The 18,613-nt window shown below is 35.5% G+C and overlaps 1 protein-coding gene across 1 annotated transcript in view; it reads right to left on the reverse strand.

Annotated features, from left to right (window-relative positions):
- RARS2 (arginyl-tRNA synthetase 2, mitochondrial) overlaps positions 1-18,613 on the reverse strand; it is a 53,356-nt gene that overhangs the window by 24,707 nt on the left and 10,036 nt on the right. The window contains exons 3-7 of the mRNA XM_025983846.2: positions 14,376-14,478; positions 12,946-13,029; positions 6,280-6,377; positions 3,232-3,287; positions 586-669 (exon numbers count right to left, since the gene is read on the reverse strand). Of these exons, the coding sequence (XP_025839631.1) occupies positions 586-669; positions 3,232-3,287; positions 6,280-6,377; positions 12,946-13,029; positions 14,376-14,478 (425 nt within the window). The remainder of the gene's footprint in view (positions 1-585; positions 670-3,231; positions 3,288-6,279; positions 6,378-12,945; positions 13,030-14,375; positions 14,479-18,613) is intronic.

Below are 18,613 nucleotides of genomic sequence, written 5' to 3' on the forward strand. Positions count from 1 at the left end.
CTTCACTACCTTAGCAACTTCATTTTATCTTGCCCTTCCTTGATTTCTGGTGTATTGTGAAGTAGTTATGGTTCTGAGTTTATGGCACTCAACTGTTTGAATCTTACTCTTTTCTTCCTCTCCTTTCTTTCTGATCCCCTACTACTGTTCAATTTTAGAGGGAGCCAAAGTATTCCACTTTCTTTTTCCTCTATGCCACTGGCTCAGGGTATAACAAATCATCCTCCATGTATTATGGCCCAGGGAGGCTGGACTTCACTTGTTTTAAAGATAGCAGGGCTGTAGTTGAGAAGGGTATATATAGCTAGACTCATTTCTTCCCTCGTATACTCACTTCTGCATTTGACAAGTATAAGCTACTTTTCTTTAATAAAACCACTAAAGCCTGTATTTATCAGGTATTGCTCTGAATTTTGTGGTGAGAATTACTCTAACAAATGAATACAAGATTTGTGCAAAAGACCATTGGGGGAAAAAAAGATAGGAGGCACTACTGTGTCCACTGGATTCTGTAATATCAAATGACATATTAAAAGAAACTAAACTTAAAAGTGAAATGAAAGATCAAATCTCAAACTTACTTACCAAACTGCATGCCCCAATCTCCAAGGTAATTTATTCTGGTAACTTGATGTCCTAAAGCTTCTTTGAGATTTGCTATAAAATTTCCTAGTAATCAATAAAATAAACCGTTTCTCACTCTTGTTATCCATTTTGGCATAAAAACCATGTGCTTCTCTATTACCAAAGCATTACACAGAATTTTTTTTTTTCACAAAATTTACCAACTCAATTATTTTTTACTAAAATATTCATTATTGAGTTTTCATCTACATTATGGAAAGGGAGTAGAGGATTATTTGGGGGCAGCTATTCCCAAGAATCTCATAATTTTCACAAGAACAGAATTTTCAGCAACATCAATGGGAATTGGGAACACGTTAGAATAACTGCAATTCCAAAGATAGAAAATAACAGAATCTCAGTAATTAACAAGAAATAACTTGATTATCCCCTAAAGAACCTGAGCCATACTGGTGTTTTTTTCTTAATAGTCCACTCTCCCTTCTTTCAGTCACTGAAGTCCATCTCCTCATGCCTGCTCTCAAAGAGCACATGGTAGTCCAAGAACCTCATCTTCCTCTACTGCTGACACTGGTTTTATAGTCACCATCTACTCCACTCTCTTAAGTGTGCTCTTGCCTGTTGCAGAGGCTGGAAATCTAAAAATTACATTTCTCAGAATCTCCTGCAGTTAAGGTTTCAGAAGTTATTTATGTTTTGGCATCCAGATACACTTTGCATGAGACTTAGAAGGTAGAAATGAGGTGAAAAGGGAGCTACTTCTATTTTTTTTCTGACAAGCACAGCTGTGGAGGCTTTTTTTTTTTTTTTTTTTGGTGGCATCAATAGCAGTCTCCTGTCATGTGACCTCCAAGGGAACTGAAAGAGTATGGGGCTGCCTCTTTTGCTAATATGAATTCTAGAAGGCATGGAAGGACTAGTGGTAGCTTCCTACAACAGTGGTAGCATGGTTGTTATTGGAAGGGACTGCAGAAAAGGCAGAAATCCCTTGATGACCAACCTCTGTGGCGTAAATTTGAGAGTGACTTATGTTACTTAATCCAAAACTTCTTTAGCACTTCCAATAATTTTGCAAACTCTTCAATATCCTGTAATAAATCCTTGCCTGCTTTCACAACAATGGATTTACTGTTCTGCAAATAATCCTTCACCAATACCACATATGTCTTAAATTACTGTGGCTACTCCTCTTCCAGCTTCTCTACTTCTAGACTTTCCCAGTCTACATGGTTCTAACAGCAACCTTCAACTGCTATTCAGACTGTATTCCTATTTTTAATTAGCACTTTATTATCTTGCAAATCAACCAAATGACACAATTGTAGACTTTTGGAATTATTTTGGAAAAGTTACTTTTGGTATATGAATTTCCACAGACTACAGTTAACACTGTTTACCAAATATGGCTGTTGTGAAATTAATTGAGCTAATTAATACAAGAAAACGTTGAACACGGTAAATAAACTCTCAATAAATATTATATCTTCCTGGTCCAAAATTTTCCTTAACAACTTTCAAACAACTTTATCATGCTCTGTCCATCATTTACTCACTCCTACAGTTTTGACTTACTCGTGTAGATTTTCATATACAGAATATTTTTTATATTCTTTTTTAAATCAAGTTCAGTCATTTCCTCTCTTAAAATGCTCTATGAGATCTTTCAACAATGACAGGTGACTCCAGTTCAAAAATGATCTATGCCACAAAGTACAGATTGTTCCAATTCTTAAAAGTATTAAAATGACAGATTAAATGACTCTCCTTTAAGCATGCAATAGATATGTGCATACCAGAAGACAGATTAGATGAAATAAACTTCAGAGTCTCTTCCAATTCTAACTGCAGTTTTTAAATTGGGCTACATCATGTCATGTTTTAAATAAATGAAAGTATTAGCATATACATACACACTGAAGCATTACACCTATGAAGTACAATAGCAATCTTTCTTAGAATAATATTATTCCAATTTCCAGTTGTGCATTAGTACTCAAATGATTGAGATTGAGCTTTTTTAAAAAATTGAGACATAGGGACACCTGGGTGACTCAGTGGTTGAGCATCTGCCTTTGGCTCAGGGCATGATCGCAGTGTCGCAGGACTGAGTCCCACATCGGGCTGCCTGCATGGAGCCTGCTTCTCCCTCTGCCTGTGTTTCTGTCTCTCTCTCTCTGTCTCTCGTGAATAAATAAATAAAATCTTAAGAAAAAACTTATTAAAGTTTAAAGATTGTTAACAAAAATAATAAAAATAAAAATTGAGATATAATTAATATATAACACCATTTTAAAAAAATAGAGTATATGAACAAAAAACCTGGGGAGATTATCATTCTCACATAACTATTTTCATTTTTGCATCTTTTAGATCTTCTCTATACACATACATATTTTTAAAAAGTTAAAATTATTAACAAACCTAACAGTTAAAATTGGTTTCTGAGTTAATCCTTTGTTTTTGAAACAAATTTCTTTTTTTTACTTCTAATTTTTCCCATTTTATGTAGTATTTAATTTGCATCAAGCTCATATAAATGTGAACTTTTCGTCTTATTGTTATTTAAGCATTAAACCATTTGAATGCATTATCAAATACTGCCCCAAAGTCATGTTTAGTATTTTCTGTAAAACTAATGACACTTACCTATGATGGTAGAACGCAAATGTCCAACGTGAAATTTTTTGGCAACGTTAGGTGAACTGCAAATAATTGCAAAAGTTATACTTCTGTTCTAGGAACAAGAGTTCTAAAATGAACTAGGTCATGCCTCCATAGTTTAACACAATTGGGGATTAAGGCCTTTGGTAATTTAGGGCAAAGATAAGTGAAAAATTAGAAATTTAGAGCAAAGATAAATTGGAACTCAAAAAGAATCATCCTTAGTGAAACTGATCCTGTGACTCTTGAGGTAGTACCATACACAGAAATGGCACAGTTAGGAAGCAGATACATTTAAGGATTGATAAAAAGGATTAAGAAATTCAGAGATATTGTTTAAATACAAAAACAGTGCAGGTTGTTGGGAATTAAGTTTCATGTACTAATTGTAAACCTTTATCCTCTTAAAAATTACTGACCCCAAAGAAATTCTATTTATATGTGGATATTATCTATCAAAAGTTGTAATCAAGAATTTAATGAGAGCAAATGCTTCTAGAGTACTCACTCCCTGACAGGCACAGTTTCATGCACGTTACATGCATGAATCCATTTAATACTCATTAGAGTTGTGTGGTAAGGTATTCTCATCTCTTACTTTACAGATGAGGGAACTGAGGCAACAAGGAAAAAGGATAATGAAGCAAATTTGGCAATATCTTCATGACTCTTGAATCTGAGTGAGAAGGATATGGGACTTAATTATACTGTTGTGTTTGTGTATATTTGAACATTTCACAAGTTTCTCAATATTAGAAAAATATAATGAATTAACTTGAACAGTTGGATAAATGGTAAAACGAGAACTTAATTTTGACCCATCTCTAAAGCCTTATATAAAAGGTATTACAACTTAAGTGCTTGATTCTACATTAATATGCACATAATTATGAAATTATGACACTAGAAGAATGTTTAATTATTTAGAAAGAAAGTACAGGTCCTTCTATTGGTTAAAAAATAAGGAATCTTCCACTTCCCACCAAAATAGAGTAACAAGGACTGGATTTATCTTTTGCCTTAAACAACCATAAAACCAGAAAAATATATGAAACACTGGTTTTACAAACCTGACAGTGAAGGACTGTGATCCCTGAGATAATGAGAGCAAATAAGTTGACCTCTAGCAAATTTGTGAGCAGAGAAACGTACAGCATGGAATGTTTGTATTAGAAAAGAAGAAAGGATTCAAACCAGTACGTAATCTAAGGTTCTCCCTTAAGAAACTAGAAAAGGAGGACCAAAGTAAGCAGAATAAAGTCAATTTTAAAAAATTACAATAGAATACAATGAAACAATAAAATAATAAGCCAGTCTTGGATGTACTCCAAATGTCAAAGGGATACAAGTTATATTGTTTAGTGAAAAAAGGAGGAGCAGAACAATGTGTAGAGCATGTTATGAACACAGAGTATCTCTAGGTGGGTAAATAAGGAACCCGTATTGGTGAATGCCGTACATAAGGAGAGAGCTAAGAAACTGTAATGAGGAAGAAAATTCCTTTCAATGAATATTCTTTTATGACCTTTGAATTTTTTCAAGCTAGTTATTTATATTTCTATTATTTTTTTTTTTTTAAGTTTTCACAGTGCTTTTGCATTTTTTCTCTAGGACTAGAAGAACTGAATCTACCTAGGTTTTCAGCATGGACAAAATGGCTCTTCAAATATCAATTTGACATTTTGTTAAGATTCATATCTGTCTACTCCACGGGAGTGTTTACTCACCAATCATTCCTTATAAAATTTTACTGAATCTTAGAGTCTGTTGACTCTAAGAGTAGCAGACAGTACAAATGTGGAATCCATAAAACCCACTCTCGCCTCTGGTTATCCAGGTGCTAATCATAACTAAGTTTGTTACCATAAAAAATTATAATAAAGAATCAGGAAACCTGAAATAATTTCCTCATCATCCATTAAAAAAAATCTCCACAGAAATATATAGTTAAGAAAACAAAAGGCTAGGGATGCCTGGGTGGCTCAGCGTTGAGTGTCTGCATTGTTCCTGGAGTTCCAGGATTGAGACCCACATTGGGCTCCCTGCATACAGCCTGCTTCTCCCTCTGCCTATGTCTCTGCCTCTCTCTGTGTCTCTCATGAATAAATAAAATCTTAAAAAAAAAGAAAAAAGAAAAAAGAAAAAGAAAACAAATGGCTATAGCAAGTTCTACCTTTCCAAGTGGGAAAAGAGTTCATCAAGACTCTTCTGCATTTAGGAAGGCAAATACAATAAAATACATCTCTGATCATTTTCATGAGGTGTCAACTGATCAACTGTATTCTGAAAGTGTTCCCTTCCTGTTTTGGTTATTTAAAAACAGTTCAAATATTAGAAGGATGTACTACTGACAGCACATCAGAAAGTTATGAGGATTATTTAGAGGTGTGTTAAGACTTCAAGCTATTTTTTTCTGGCAATTAAAAAAAAATCCATTACAAATACTAATAAGGCTTTGTTCTCTGGTAACCACATTACTTTAAAGTTCTTAATATGGGGATCCCTGGGTGGCGCAGCGGTTTGGCGCCTGCCTTTGGCCCAGGGCGCGATCCTGGAGACCCGGGATCGAATCCCACGTCGGGCTCCCGGTGCATGGAGCCTGCTTCTCCCTCTGCCTGTGTCTCTGCCTCTCTCTCTCTCTCTCTGTATGACTATCAAAAATAAATAATTAAAAAAAAAAAAAAAAGAAGAGTAAAAACTTTAAAAAACAAAATAAAATAAAGTTCTTAATATGGTAGTAACCATTACCTTGGCTTTAAGAGTCTACTAAAATAGAAGAACTAGTTCTTCCAAAAAAAGTTAACTATTAAATATTTAATTAAAGAGAATATATAATCACCAGATTTTTGTTTATTGGAGTCCAAAAATTTTATTCATGGTGCAGTGATAAAGTCACCGTATTATTAAGAAAATAATATAAGTTCATTGGTTTTCTATTTTCCCATGTGTAATTTCCTGAGGTCCAGATGATAATGGTAAAACACCTGCCCAGACACCTTGATTAACCAACACATAAGATGAGTAGGCACTCACCTGAATTCAACCACGATCTTCTTCTGAGGAAGACCAGAGAAAAGCTCACTTTTTAATCCGTATTTTGAGCCATCTTTGATTACTTGTTGCAGCACTGTCTGAAAAGTAAAAGGCATGGAATTTAATGACACAGAAAACATTGCAATTTTCTTAATTACTTCATTTACTCATTCTAATTTACAGAACTGAGAATTTTACAGCATTGTCAGCACCACCACCTTCTCCTGTTGTTAATGCTAGTCAGAACAATAATAATAAGAACTAACATCTATGGGGGCTCTGTGCCCTTTTTACACATCACATGTATGCATTCTTATGAATGATATAGATATTTTCCAGATAAAGAAACAGAAGTTTAGAGGTTAAGTAACCACCGCAAGTTCCATGGCAAATAGTAACACCAAAACCAGAAGGAGGATCTAGTATTTACTGAATGCACTCTATGCCAGGCACTGTTCTGAGCATTTCTATGTATTAACTCATTTAATCCTCACAACAAACCATAGGAGACAAGTATTATTTTTTTTTTAATTTTTTTTTAAATTTATTTATGATAGGCACACAGTGAGAGAGAGAGAGGCAGAGACACAGGCAGAGGGAGAAGCAGGCTCCATGCACCGGGAGCCCGATGTGGGATTCGATCCCGGGTCTCCAGGATCGCGCCCTGGGCCAAAGGCAGGCGCCAAACCGCTGCGCCACCCAGGGATCCCGGAGACAAGTATTATTTTTACAAATGAGGAAAGAGAAGCACAGAGAAGTTAAATTGGTCATACTGCTAGTAAGTCATGTGGCAAAACCTTTTTCACTCCATAGCTAATGTGTTAATGATTGCATGCTGCTGCTACTTTTGTAATACTAAGGATCACAAGAAATGGTAGAAAACAAATACAAAACTGCAATTCAAATGCGAACTGGCTATATAAATAAAAAACAAGGAAACCTAACAGAAGCAACCAGAACATATTCCAGGTTCACTTTTAGAAATGCACAGAGTACTACATAGTTGACAAAATTCATCCTTCATTTTTTGCTAATGATGTAATGTGTTTATTTATAAATATATTTATTTTTTCGTGGAGGGGTTTGAATTTACTGTCATAGGCTATTTACTCTTATATTGGTTTTGCTTCACAAGCTGGATTCTGAGTCCTAAGTATGTAGTTTATGATGTGAAGAATTTTACTATCTTAAGAGTTGGTTAAGAGGGTCACTTAATGGAGAAGGCAGAGAAAGTAGCAGAAGGCAGCAAAACAATACTTTTAACAAGCATCTACAAAGTGCTAGGTTAAAGTCCAGATGCTTTAATGTTATCTTTAAGCCTCACAATGTTAAAAAATGGGCAACATTTCCCATTTAATAGATGTAAAAAACTAAGGTTCAGAAACAGTATGTACTTGCACAAGGACACTGAGGAAGTAATACTCCTTTCACTCACACTATATAGTAGGACACAGAGAGAAAGGATTAATATATAGAGCCATTGAAGAAAATAGTGCCTGTCATACACTAGGAACCCATTAAATGTTAATTATGTTAATTATTTACTCCAAGACAATGGCTGACAAGACTCCCTTGGGTAGGGAGGTAAATATTACTGAGGAGGAATTCAGAGTCAGATTATTCTAAAGTTAACATCTACCCATCTATTTCATCTTCTATCCCTTTTTATGTAATGGATAGTAGACTCCACAAAAGGCAATCACAGGAAGTTAAACTCTCCTTTAACAAATAACCCTCAGATCATTGAAATCTCTGACACAAATAAAAAAATAACTTTAATAAAGGACTATCTCACATGCCTCACTTCCAAACCTTCCATTGACAATCTGATCCATCTGCTACCTAGAGCTTCTTTCTCTATTTCACTCTAAGTGTTCTCAAAATCAAAATTTTAAATGCCACACCACACTGAATGCTTAAATTGTTTAATACATTACTTTTGTGAGTTTTTTTTGTAAAATAAAAAAATTAAACAAGATAAGGTAAAAGTCTAAAGTCCCTTTTGATCATCTGTCCTAACCCGTCTTCCCCAGGGGTGACTACTTTTAAAACATTATCTTATCTAATGACTACTCTTCTTGCAATCACCCTCCCTCCTTGGTTGTAATGATAGCATTCTACTGATTTTTGCCTCTTCGTTTCTTTTGCAGGCTCCTCTTCCACTGCCTGCCACCCGACTCCCCATACTGTGCTCCTTTCTTCCTTCTAGCTCCTTACTTTATACTTCTCCTAGGCATAAAGTCCTAAGACTTCAACTACTACTTACCTAATAAAATTTCTCCTGTGCTATTGCCTGGTATGTCAACTCAAGACTGGACATCTCAGTTCAAATGGAATATACTTCTCTTCCTTTTGCATTCTCCATTTACATAGACTTTACCCCCTCACCACTGGACTAACCAGGTCAAAGACCTAAGAGTCCCTAACATTTACCCTTTTCCTTCAACCTATAAAATCAATCACCTATTAATCACCAAATCCTGCACATGCCATCTCCTAAGTGTCATTCAAGTTATCCCTTCTGCTTCAGAAGGGATAGACCCTCATCATCTGCCAGCCATACCACTATAAAAACCACAAAACATTAATACATAACCATCTCCTTATACAATGTACAGATTTTATAAAAAAGATTTTTATTTATTTATTCATGAGAGACAGAGTCAGAAACATACAGAAGGAGAAGCAGGCTCCCAGTAGGAGGCCTAATGTGGAATTTGATCCTGGGATCCCAGGATCACAACCTGAGCCAAAGGCAAACGCTCAACCACTGAGCCACCATAACATACATGAAGTCTATGTTCTATTTAAATCCTTCAATGAGGGTAGCCCCAGTGGCTCGGCGGTTTAGCGCTGCCTTCAGCCCAGGGCTGGATCCTGGAAGACCTGGGATCGAGTCCCACGTCGGGCACCCTGCATGGAGCCTGCTTCTTGCCTGTGTCTCCGCCTCTCTCTCTCTCCCTGTGTATCCCTCTTGAATAAATAAAGAAAATCTTTAAAAAGAGAGAGAGAGAGAGAGAGAGAGAGAGAGAAAGGCAGAAACACAGGCAGATGGAGAAGCAGGCTCCATGCAGGGAGCCCGATGTGGGACTCGATCCCGGGTCTCCAGGATCAGGTCCTGGGCCAAAGGTGGCGATAAACCACTGAGCCACCCAGGCTGCCCTGTGTACTTCTTTACACTGGATTGCAACTTATACATTCTTCCATTATATCATTCATCTCATTATCACATTGAATACACATTACACTGATACTGTTTTTTTTTTATGCTTTTCTTTTAGATCATAAGCTCCTTGAGGGCAGAATCCATGCCACTTTATCCTTAAATTTCAGTAATATATTCTTCGGCAGATACTCAACAGAAAGTTTATCCCATTAGTAAGAACACAAAAATATAGAATGCCAGTAAGCTAGTAAAGTTCCTTGATATTTCCAATAGATGAATAAGCTAGAGGCTCATCTATTCATCAACAAGTATGTTAAAATGTAAGATGTTTTTATAAGGACTTCTAAGGAAGCTACTACTACCTATTTGTTCTTTGGTCAATAGTTGAAAAGTGTTTAATCATTCCTTCCTTCCATATGTTCAACCAATTAGCATTACATGTGACTTGAATGCATCTAGTGCCTTCTGGCCTAAGCTCAGTTAGTAAAATAATTAGCATTTGGCAGTTTCTACTGTTTTTAATTTTACATTTTAGTCTCCTACCATTGAGGATGATTTACATTAAGACATTATATTGCCACAGTTAGTGATCCAAATTAAGCTTATGTTTATTTTGTATATATATATATAAAAAAGCTTACATTTAATCATTCCTGGTGCTGCCAATGTTAATAATTCAATTGCAATGAGTGAACAGATAACGTTTTATGCAAGGCTAAGTTTGTACATGTGTAAGCAATGACAAATTCATAATTTTCTGCTTGAAAAGTAAGTTTTGGACACAGGTCATTGGCTACGTGTCAATCTTGATGACTTTACTATATAAAAATATGATTAATAACGGTCCCAAAGTGTTGAACTTTTTTGTTGATATAATCTGAAAAATTCAATAGACATGTAAATAACTGTTGTTCAAGGCCGGAAAATAATGGAGCCAGACCTAGAAGAAGTTATCATTAAAAAACCATAACTTATAACATAGGCATATTCAATACCCCTTTTTCTGACTATGGGTGTTCACTAGTTTAGGATGTATCTTTACTGTGACATTGAGCAGGGATACTGTCAGCAATCTGCTTGTTACCTTAAAATCAACTAACATCCTGACCCTCAAGGCTACAATGAAGGGAAGATTTCTAGGTGAGAAAGAGTAGCTGGACCTCAAAGCCCTAAATCTTGTCCCTCTATCGCCAATTGAGAAGGATTTGGGAATATTTTTAATAAGCAAGCTAGTGTGCATTCTTAAATCAGAGAAAATCTCATAGTTTGTTCACTGTAATAAAGCATGCAAACTCATGGCCATTGAAATTTTAAATTATTAAGTAAACACATACTTGATACATAAACCACATTTCTTTCTTTCAGTTAAGCTGGCTGTAAAGGCAAACTCCATCTAACAACGCATTTTCCGATATCAGGGAAAATAAAAGAAGTAAAATACTGTTGCTTATGAAGCAGTTTCCAACTCACTCTGGTGAGTTGCATTTCTGCTTATAAATATTGAGACCATTGGGGCACCTGGGTGACTCCATTGGGTAAGTGCCTGATTTCAGCTCAGGTCATGTACTCAGGATCCTGAGATCAAGCTCAGAGTCAAGCCCCTGCTCAGTGAGGAGTCTGCTTCTCTGTCTCCCTTGGCCCCTCTCCCTCACTTGAGGGAGAGTGCATGCACTCTCTCTCAAATAAAAAAAATTTTAAAGATTTTATTTATTTGAGAGAGAGACAGAGAGGACAAGCAGGGGGAGCAGGAGAGGGAGAAGCAGACTTCCTGCTAAGTCAGGGAGCCCCCATGTAGGGGTCAATCTCAGGACCCTGGGATTATGACCTGAGCTGAAGCAGACACTTAACCAACTGAGCCACCCAGGTGCCCTATATAAATAAAGCCATTTTATTTAATTTTAAAAATATTTTATTTTTTTATTCATGAGAGACACAGACAGAGAAGCAGACACATAGGCAGAGGGAGAAGCAGTTTCCATACAAGGAGCCCGATGGGGGACTTAAACCCGGGAATCAGGGATTAAGCCTGAGCCAAAGGCAGACGCTCAACCACTGAGCCACCCAGGCACCCCAAATAAAGTCTTTTTTAAAATACTGAGACTGTAAAAAAAATAAATAAATAAATTGAGACTGTAATTGGAAGAAGAGTACTGATTTAGAAACAGTAAATTAGAGTCACTGGTTTACTAAATTGGCATGAAATGTTATCAAGAACCCAACAGATTATAGACACCTTTTAACAAGCTCAAAAGATTCTTCTTGTTCTGTGGCTGATTCTGGTTAACTAATTTACCTTGAAGTAAGAGTGGAAAAAAGATAAAAGAAAAAGTTCAAGGATCTAGAGAGACAAACATGTAACACTAACTCTCCTTTGGAAGAATTATACAGCTGATGGGTAAATGCCTATAAATTATATAACCTTGGCAAGAAATTATATTATTAAAAATTTTGGTTTTATAGTTATTTTCAATTTAAGACTGCAGCATTACTAAGCCTGACCAACTCAATACTGGTATATATTTCTTAAAAACAAAAAAAACAAAAAAACAAAACAAAACAAAAAAAAACACAGGCACACCTGGGTGGCTCAGAGGTTTATTGCCTGCCTTCAGCCCAGGGCATGATCCTGGAGTCCTGGGATCGAGTCCCACATTGGGTTCCCTGCATGGAGCTTGCTTCTGCCTGTGTCTCTGCCTCTCTCTCTGGGTCTCTCATGAATAAATAAACAAACTCTTAAAAAAAAAAAAAACATACTGACTAAAGCATAAATCTTAAAGTCCGATTGAGATGAAACTCTCAGCAAAAGATCTCATACCATTGCCTACCCAGGATTACCTTTCCTCTGCAATCTTCAATGAGACCCAATTCAATTATGTCATTTCCCCAACTCCTTCAGGCCATCCTGAGTCTTCTGATCTTTCTTATGCTTATTGTATCAATCTACTTTTTTTAAAAAAAATTTATTGTTTTATTAAGAGAATATGCTATCTTATGATGGTTTCTTCTGTATAAATCTCATGCTTTCAACAGATTACAGCCTCCCAGAGAGCTGAAACCTGCAGTACTTTCTAATATTCAATATTCATTAATTCACTCAACAAATTATCTTACACCTACTGCATGCCAGGCACAGTGCTAGGAACTGGGGATCCAAGAGTGAGAAAAATAGATGCTATAAGCCATAAAGGAAGTTAAGAGTTTAAAGGGCAAAAGGCATTAATCAAATAAGAATGTAAAATAGTAACTATGGTGAGTTCTCTGAAGGAGAGATACCCACTGCTAGTAAAGCACATAAACGAAGGGGCCAGAAAGGCACAGCCCAGGAAATATCAAGAACTGATGGTAAGGAGGAGTTAACTTGGGGTGGTACTCCAGGAAGGGCGGTCAGAGTATGCAAGGTTTTGAGGAAAAAGGAGGTGAAGTTTAAGAACTAGAGGAAAATCACTGTCACTAAATCAGAGTGAGTAACGGAACTTGGCTGGAACATAACCCATTCTTACCTTTGTTAATAGTTCTCTGTTAATTTTGAAATTTACAGTCCCTTGACCAGTGCTGATTTCACTTACCACTGAATCACATTTCAGCTGAAAAGATAAAAATCAAGTAAAATAGTAGGTTATAAAATAAGCATAATGAAATTTGTAGTTTTAATACTATCAAATTGGAGTTCAAAGGTAGCAGGTGCATCATGTCTCTTAGTCATCATATCTGGACCTGGGCCTTAGCCAATCTGTTCAATTCTATCATTCTATTTGGGTAAATGACAGATTTCCTTCTTTTCTGGACTAGAACACTAATCTATATTCAGAATCTTTTCCTCTTTTCCATTCCCTCACTTCAAATTCTCCATCTAACATGGAAGGAAGCCAACATCACTTCACCCCCACCTTATGTGCCCTGACATGCAGTGAATTTTTTTTTTCTCATCCACCTTGCACAAGAGCCACAGAACATGTCATTCTGTCAGGCCCTATGCAGAAGCACTTGTACCAACACATAAAATGGAAATCATTTAAATACTTTCACTTTAGTGAATATACCTCAAAATTTTAACCAACTAGATTTCTAAGCACCTGATATACCCATGAAACTTGAAAAGATGCCTGTTGTCACCGAAGAGCCTCTAGTCTGTATTTTTGAGAACTCATAGGAGATGGAAGAAAGAGACTAAATACTGTAATTAGAAAAATTCTACTCCTGGTATACTTCCTGATAAAAATCTGGGTTGATTTTCTGATCAAATAAATATTTACTAAGCTACCAAAGCTCTTTGATACTCTTCACCCATCTTTTCCTATAACAATGACTTTCACTGTTTCAATCCTTCAGTGTGCTCAGAAGCCTCCATGCCACATGTAATAACCTTATTTAAAAAACTAGTTTTTGATGGTATTATGCTAATAATTTAGATTTTGTCATTCTCTACAATCCTTCCAACTCTTTTAGATACCAAACCCATCAGAGAAATTAAAAATGAAAGAGGTTTATTAAATCATCTAGCCACTTCTCTGCAATCATGATTCTATTTACATCTAATCATTTTTTCCTCATATTTTAATGCTCATCTTCTCAGAAACTCATTTTAAAAATTGCAACCCAGTGCTCTAATTTATCAAGCTTGTGCTCTTTAATTCAGAAGTCCATCCAGCTTCAATCTGTAAATTTAATTAACACTTCAGTCCTCCTGTGAGTAGTTAATCAAAAAATTGAACAATGTCAGCTCAAGAGGAATGCTTTATACTAATTTGAAAAATCATCTTGACCTTATAGTACATGGCTAAAATGAATTTAAATTGTATTTTCCAAGGTGCCTTGAACAAAAAAACACTATTAAATTCATTATTATGTCTAAGATAATCTGTGGAGTTTTTTCTTCTTTAAAATAGTGAATTTGTTATAATGTCTAAAAAACATAATAGTGCTGAAGTACCTTCTCTGCCAGTTTCCTGGCTTGAACTTGAGTATCTGGTCTTGAACGGTCATTGTTGTTTTCCAATAGAGAATCCACAGAAAGCTGAAAATCGGCAACTTCTCTATAGATAGAAATTGAAATAGGAAAAAGCTATTGTACCTTGAAATATTACTAGTGTAACAACAACAACATAGGCTCACCACTATGCATTCTCCACATCGATACAATTTTATCAGCAAAATATAAAGCAAAGAAACTAGAAATATCACCTTGTATTTATTTAGAACTGTCTTCTAAAGTTCTTCCTCTTCTATTACCTAATTGTAGATTTATAATCTCTCTGTGAGATAGGTAGTTCAAAGTATACTACAAATTTTAATTGATGGTCAAACATCTATATAATTACCCATACTGGAACATCTTCTAACATTTTATAAGGGCTAGAGAATGACACTCTATAGGCACAATAAGTGGATTAAACCACTGTCTTTTCATTCCATTGTCACTGGCACATAAGGATATATTTTAGAATGATCTCATTCTTATCACTCTTGAAATTCAGGGACATGCCTAAAATACCCTGTGATATCTGTTTCATATCACATTAATCCACCTAGTCAACAAAGACCACTAAGAATTTTCTTGAGCCTTGGGGCACCTAGGTGGGTCAGTTAGCAGGGTATTGGACTCTTGATTTTGGCTCAGGTCATGATCTCAGGGTCCTGGGATTGAGCGCCAAGTTGGTCTCTGAGCTGAGCATGAAGCCTGCTTCAGATTCTCTTCTCCTTCTGTGCCCTCCCTTACTGCTGCCACCCTGCTCTTGTGCTCTCTCTCAGAAAAAAATATTAAAGAAAAATTATTTTCTTGAACCTTAATATATTATCTAGTAGCCTACTGTGGATTATATTTACCAATTCAAAGTCATCTACTGACCCAAGTACATCTATTAATCAGTGTCTGTGTGATCTTGGATATTTTGCTTAACCTCTCTTGTACCTTAGTAAAATGGTGATGGTAATGGCACTCACTTCATAGTATTGCTAAGAAATTAAGTCCTGGTTAAGTAATACTAATCCTAGTTCCGATGTTAAATAAAAATGTTAAATAGGCCCGAGTCCCAGGGGCATGACAATTCAATTTTTACATGACAATTCAATTTCTTAAAGATTAACTTTAATTATGGAAATTTACATAAGGTTTTAATGTATTTATTATATTACTTTTAACAAAGGACTTTGGTAGTATATCCAAGTACTTGTGCCAATAATGTTGGAAGCTGAAGAAATTAGTTTAACAAAGTGGGAATAAGATATGAACACACAAAGATTTTTTTAAATTCAATTAAAAATAAGAGCAATAACAATATTAATTGAAATTATACAGATTTGAATATACCAAAGATTAAATTTTTGACAGATAGCTCGAATACCTTACACAAAGTATAATATGGTCATAACCCTACAGGATGGCTCTCAAACATCCAGGAAACACAAGGAAGTCACAGGATTTTCTATAGATAATTAAAAAATATATATCATAGGAGGCATCTGTAATTTTATTATAAACATGAATAATAAACGAATGCATTTCAATTAAAAAATTTTATCTCTATAGAATCACAAATATTTCTAATTTGTTCAGTGGAAGAAGGACAAATTTAAAAAAAATCACCCTTTTAGTCTACTAACAATTAACACCAATTTATTAAATTAGGAATATTTCAAAAATGAATTCTGAAATTATAATGCAGAGTTATCTGTCAGCAAGAAAGGACCAAAAGAGAAATAAATGCTTCAGGAAGGTGGATCAATCAGACTTGACCTACTTTCCATTTTTCCCTTTTAGGAAGCTTTAGTTATATACCTACAAAGAACTTTTGCTTTGTCTATTTAAAGAAGTAATCGCTGAACGTAAATTATATAAAAAGTCAAACAAATCAATCTAAATGTCTGTTAAGAGAGGACCATGATAGTATTATTTAGCCATTGTTAAAAGTGATATTTACCAAAAAAGAATGATGTCAAGGGGTAAAGGGTTAAAAAATCATGCATATGGTAGTTTTTTTTTTAATTAATTTTTATTGGTGTTCAATTTACCAACATACAGAAAAACACCCAGTGCTCATCCCGTCAAGTGTCCACCTCAGTGCCCATCACCCATTCCCCTCCAACACCCGCCCTCCTCCCCTTCCACCACCCCTAGTTCGTTTCCCCGAGTTAGGAGTCTTTATGTTCTGTCTCCCTTCCTGATATTTCCCAACATTTCTTTTATATGGTAGTTTTATAGCTATGTTTATTCATTTATTTTTTTAGAAAGGCGGCGGGGAGGGGAAAGGGAGAGAGCAAGAATCACAAGTAGGCTTCACACTCAGCCTGGAGCCCGACATGGGGCCTGACCTTAGCATTCCAAGATCACAACCTGAGCTGAAATCGAGTGGGACGCTCAATCGACTGAGACACTCAGGTGCCCCTAGTGTTAGTTACATGTTTTTAAAAGCTGTAAGACACATTCAAAAAGAAATATGGAAGGTACACCAACTTGCTAACATATTGGAGATTTTTTCCTTATTCTTCTATATTTTCCTGAATTTCCTTAAGATTATGTTTTGCTTTTGTGATAGAAAAATTAATTTAGCTGTCAAAATAATCCACTATGAAGAAAGACAGTAGGTAAGGGTACAGATGAAAAACAACTGGCTATGTGCCGATGACAGTGAGTTATGGCACATAGGGGTTCCATAAAATATTCCCTCTACTATTGTTCAGAAAAAAAAAAAAGTTGAAAAAGCAATAGCTACTTTTCCACTACTTTTGAGGAATTGTTGTGATGTTAGAGTGAAATCCATAGACTTGAGTATTACTGGCTAATAAAGTCATTGATCCTGTCTACTATGATCAGTATTAAACAGGAATTCCACCATAGTTGAAAATATAATCGAGAGAATCAGGAAACCTAAACTGATTCATAGAGCATTAAATAAACCATATTGACAACAACAAAAAATTCTCCTGGCACTTAATAGCACTTTAGAATAAAGTGAGAAATACAGAACAGTTAGGTGTCATTTTTATACTGTAAAGGATGTCTGAGTTTATTATGCCAAGGCACTAGAGATTCTTTTTATTTTAAATCAATTTAATAACTAGAATTTTAGACTTGTAGCCTAGAAAAGTTTTGAGATCCTCCTCAATATTTATATTCTATAAACCAAAGATATAGTGAAGTATAGTATCATTAAAGTAGAATTGCCCAAAGGAGCTCCTGGCAGGTAAAGAAAATTTTTTTCAAAATGGGGTCCTACAAACAGTGTATGTTCTCATTCATTTGGGGAATATGAATAATAGTGAAAGGGAATATAAAGGAAGGGAGAAGAAATGTTGGGAAATATCAGGAAGGGAGACAGAACATAAAGACTCCTAACTCGGGGAAACGAACTAGGGGTGGTGGAGGGGGAGGAGGGCGGGTGTTGGAGGGGAATGGGTGACGGGCACTGAGGTGGACACTTGACGGGATGAGCACTGGGTGTTTTTTTGTATGTTGGTAAATTGAACACCAATAAAAATTAATTTAAAAAAAAAAAAACAAAAAAAAAAAACAAAATGGGGTCCTAGATTGTTCAGCTTATTAAAGGCCTCTGAAACATAAAATAAACAATCAGTTTCATCATTATTCAAAATGCCATTTACAGATTTCATGAAATAGGTAACTGGCTTGGAATATTACATTAAGAGTGTGTAATGATAAGATCCCCTTGGTCTGTGGTTGCCTTTTTTCTTAGAACTCAATGTAAAGTAAGTAGTAGGTCACTGTAAAGATACTTTCTTTCAACAAGGCCACACATGTAGCCTTTCTCTTCCACTTACCTCTTTGTCCTATTCTGAGAACAGTAATATTCATCCTACCCTATCTTAAAATCTTGACAGAATTAAGGAGACAAAATATTAGGACATAATGGTACTGATAATTATATCTTTCCAAAGCTTAGGGCTTAAGTGCATACTATGCAGCTAATTTCTTGTCATTATTAATTAACCAAGAGGGCATTTTACCCAAGTACTGAAGTTTTTCTAGCCAAATGGTAAAGAAGTATCAATTAGAAGGACCAAACTCATGGAGAGATAGGTATCTTCCTGTAGCCAAGAAAGCAACTATGGGTTGTATGTAACCAACAGTTTTCTATCACTGGGAGTCCTCAAATAGAAACAAACAAACAAACAAACAAAAACCCCAAACCACAAAAAACCTAGCAGGTAAAT

The sequence above is a fragment of the Vulpes vulpes genome, chromosome 1 (assembly GCF_048418805.1).
Source record: "Vulpes vulpes isolate BD-2025 chromosome 1, VulVul3, whole genome shotgun sequence".
In the NCBI taxonomy this organism is placed as follows: domain Eukaryota; kingdom Metazoa; phylum Chordata; class Mammalia; order Carnivora; family Canidae; genus Vulpes; species Vulpes vulpes.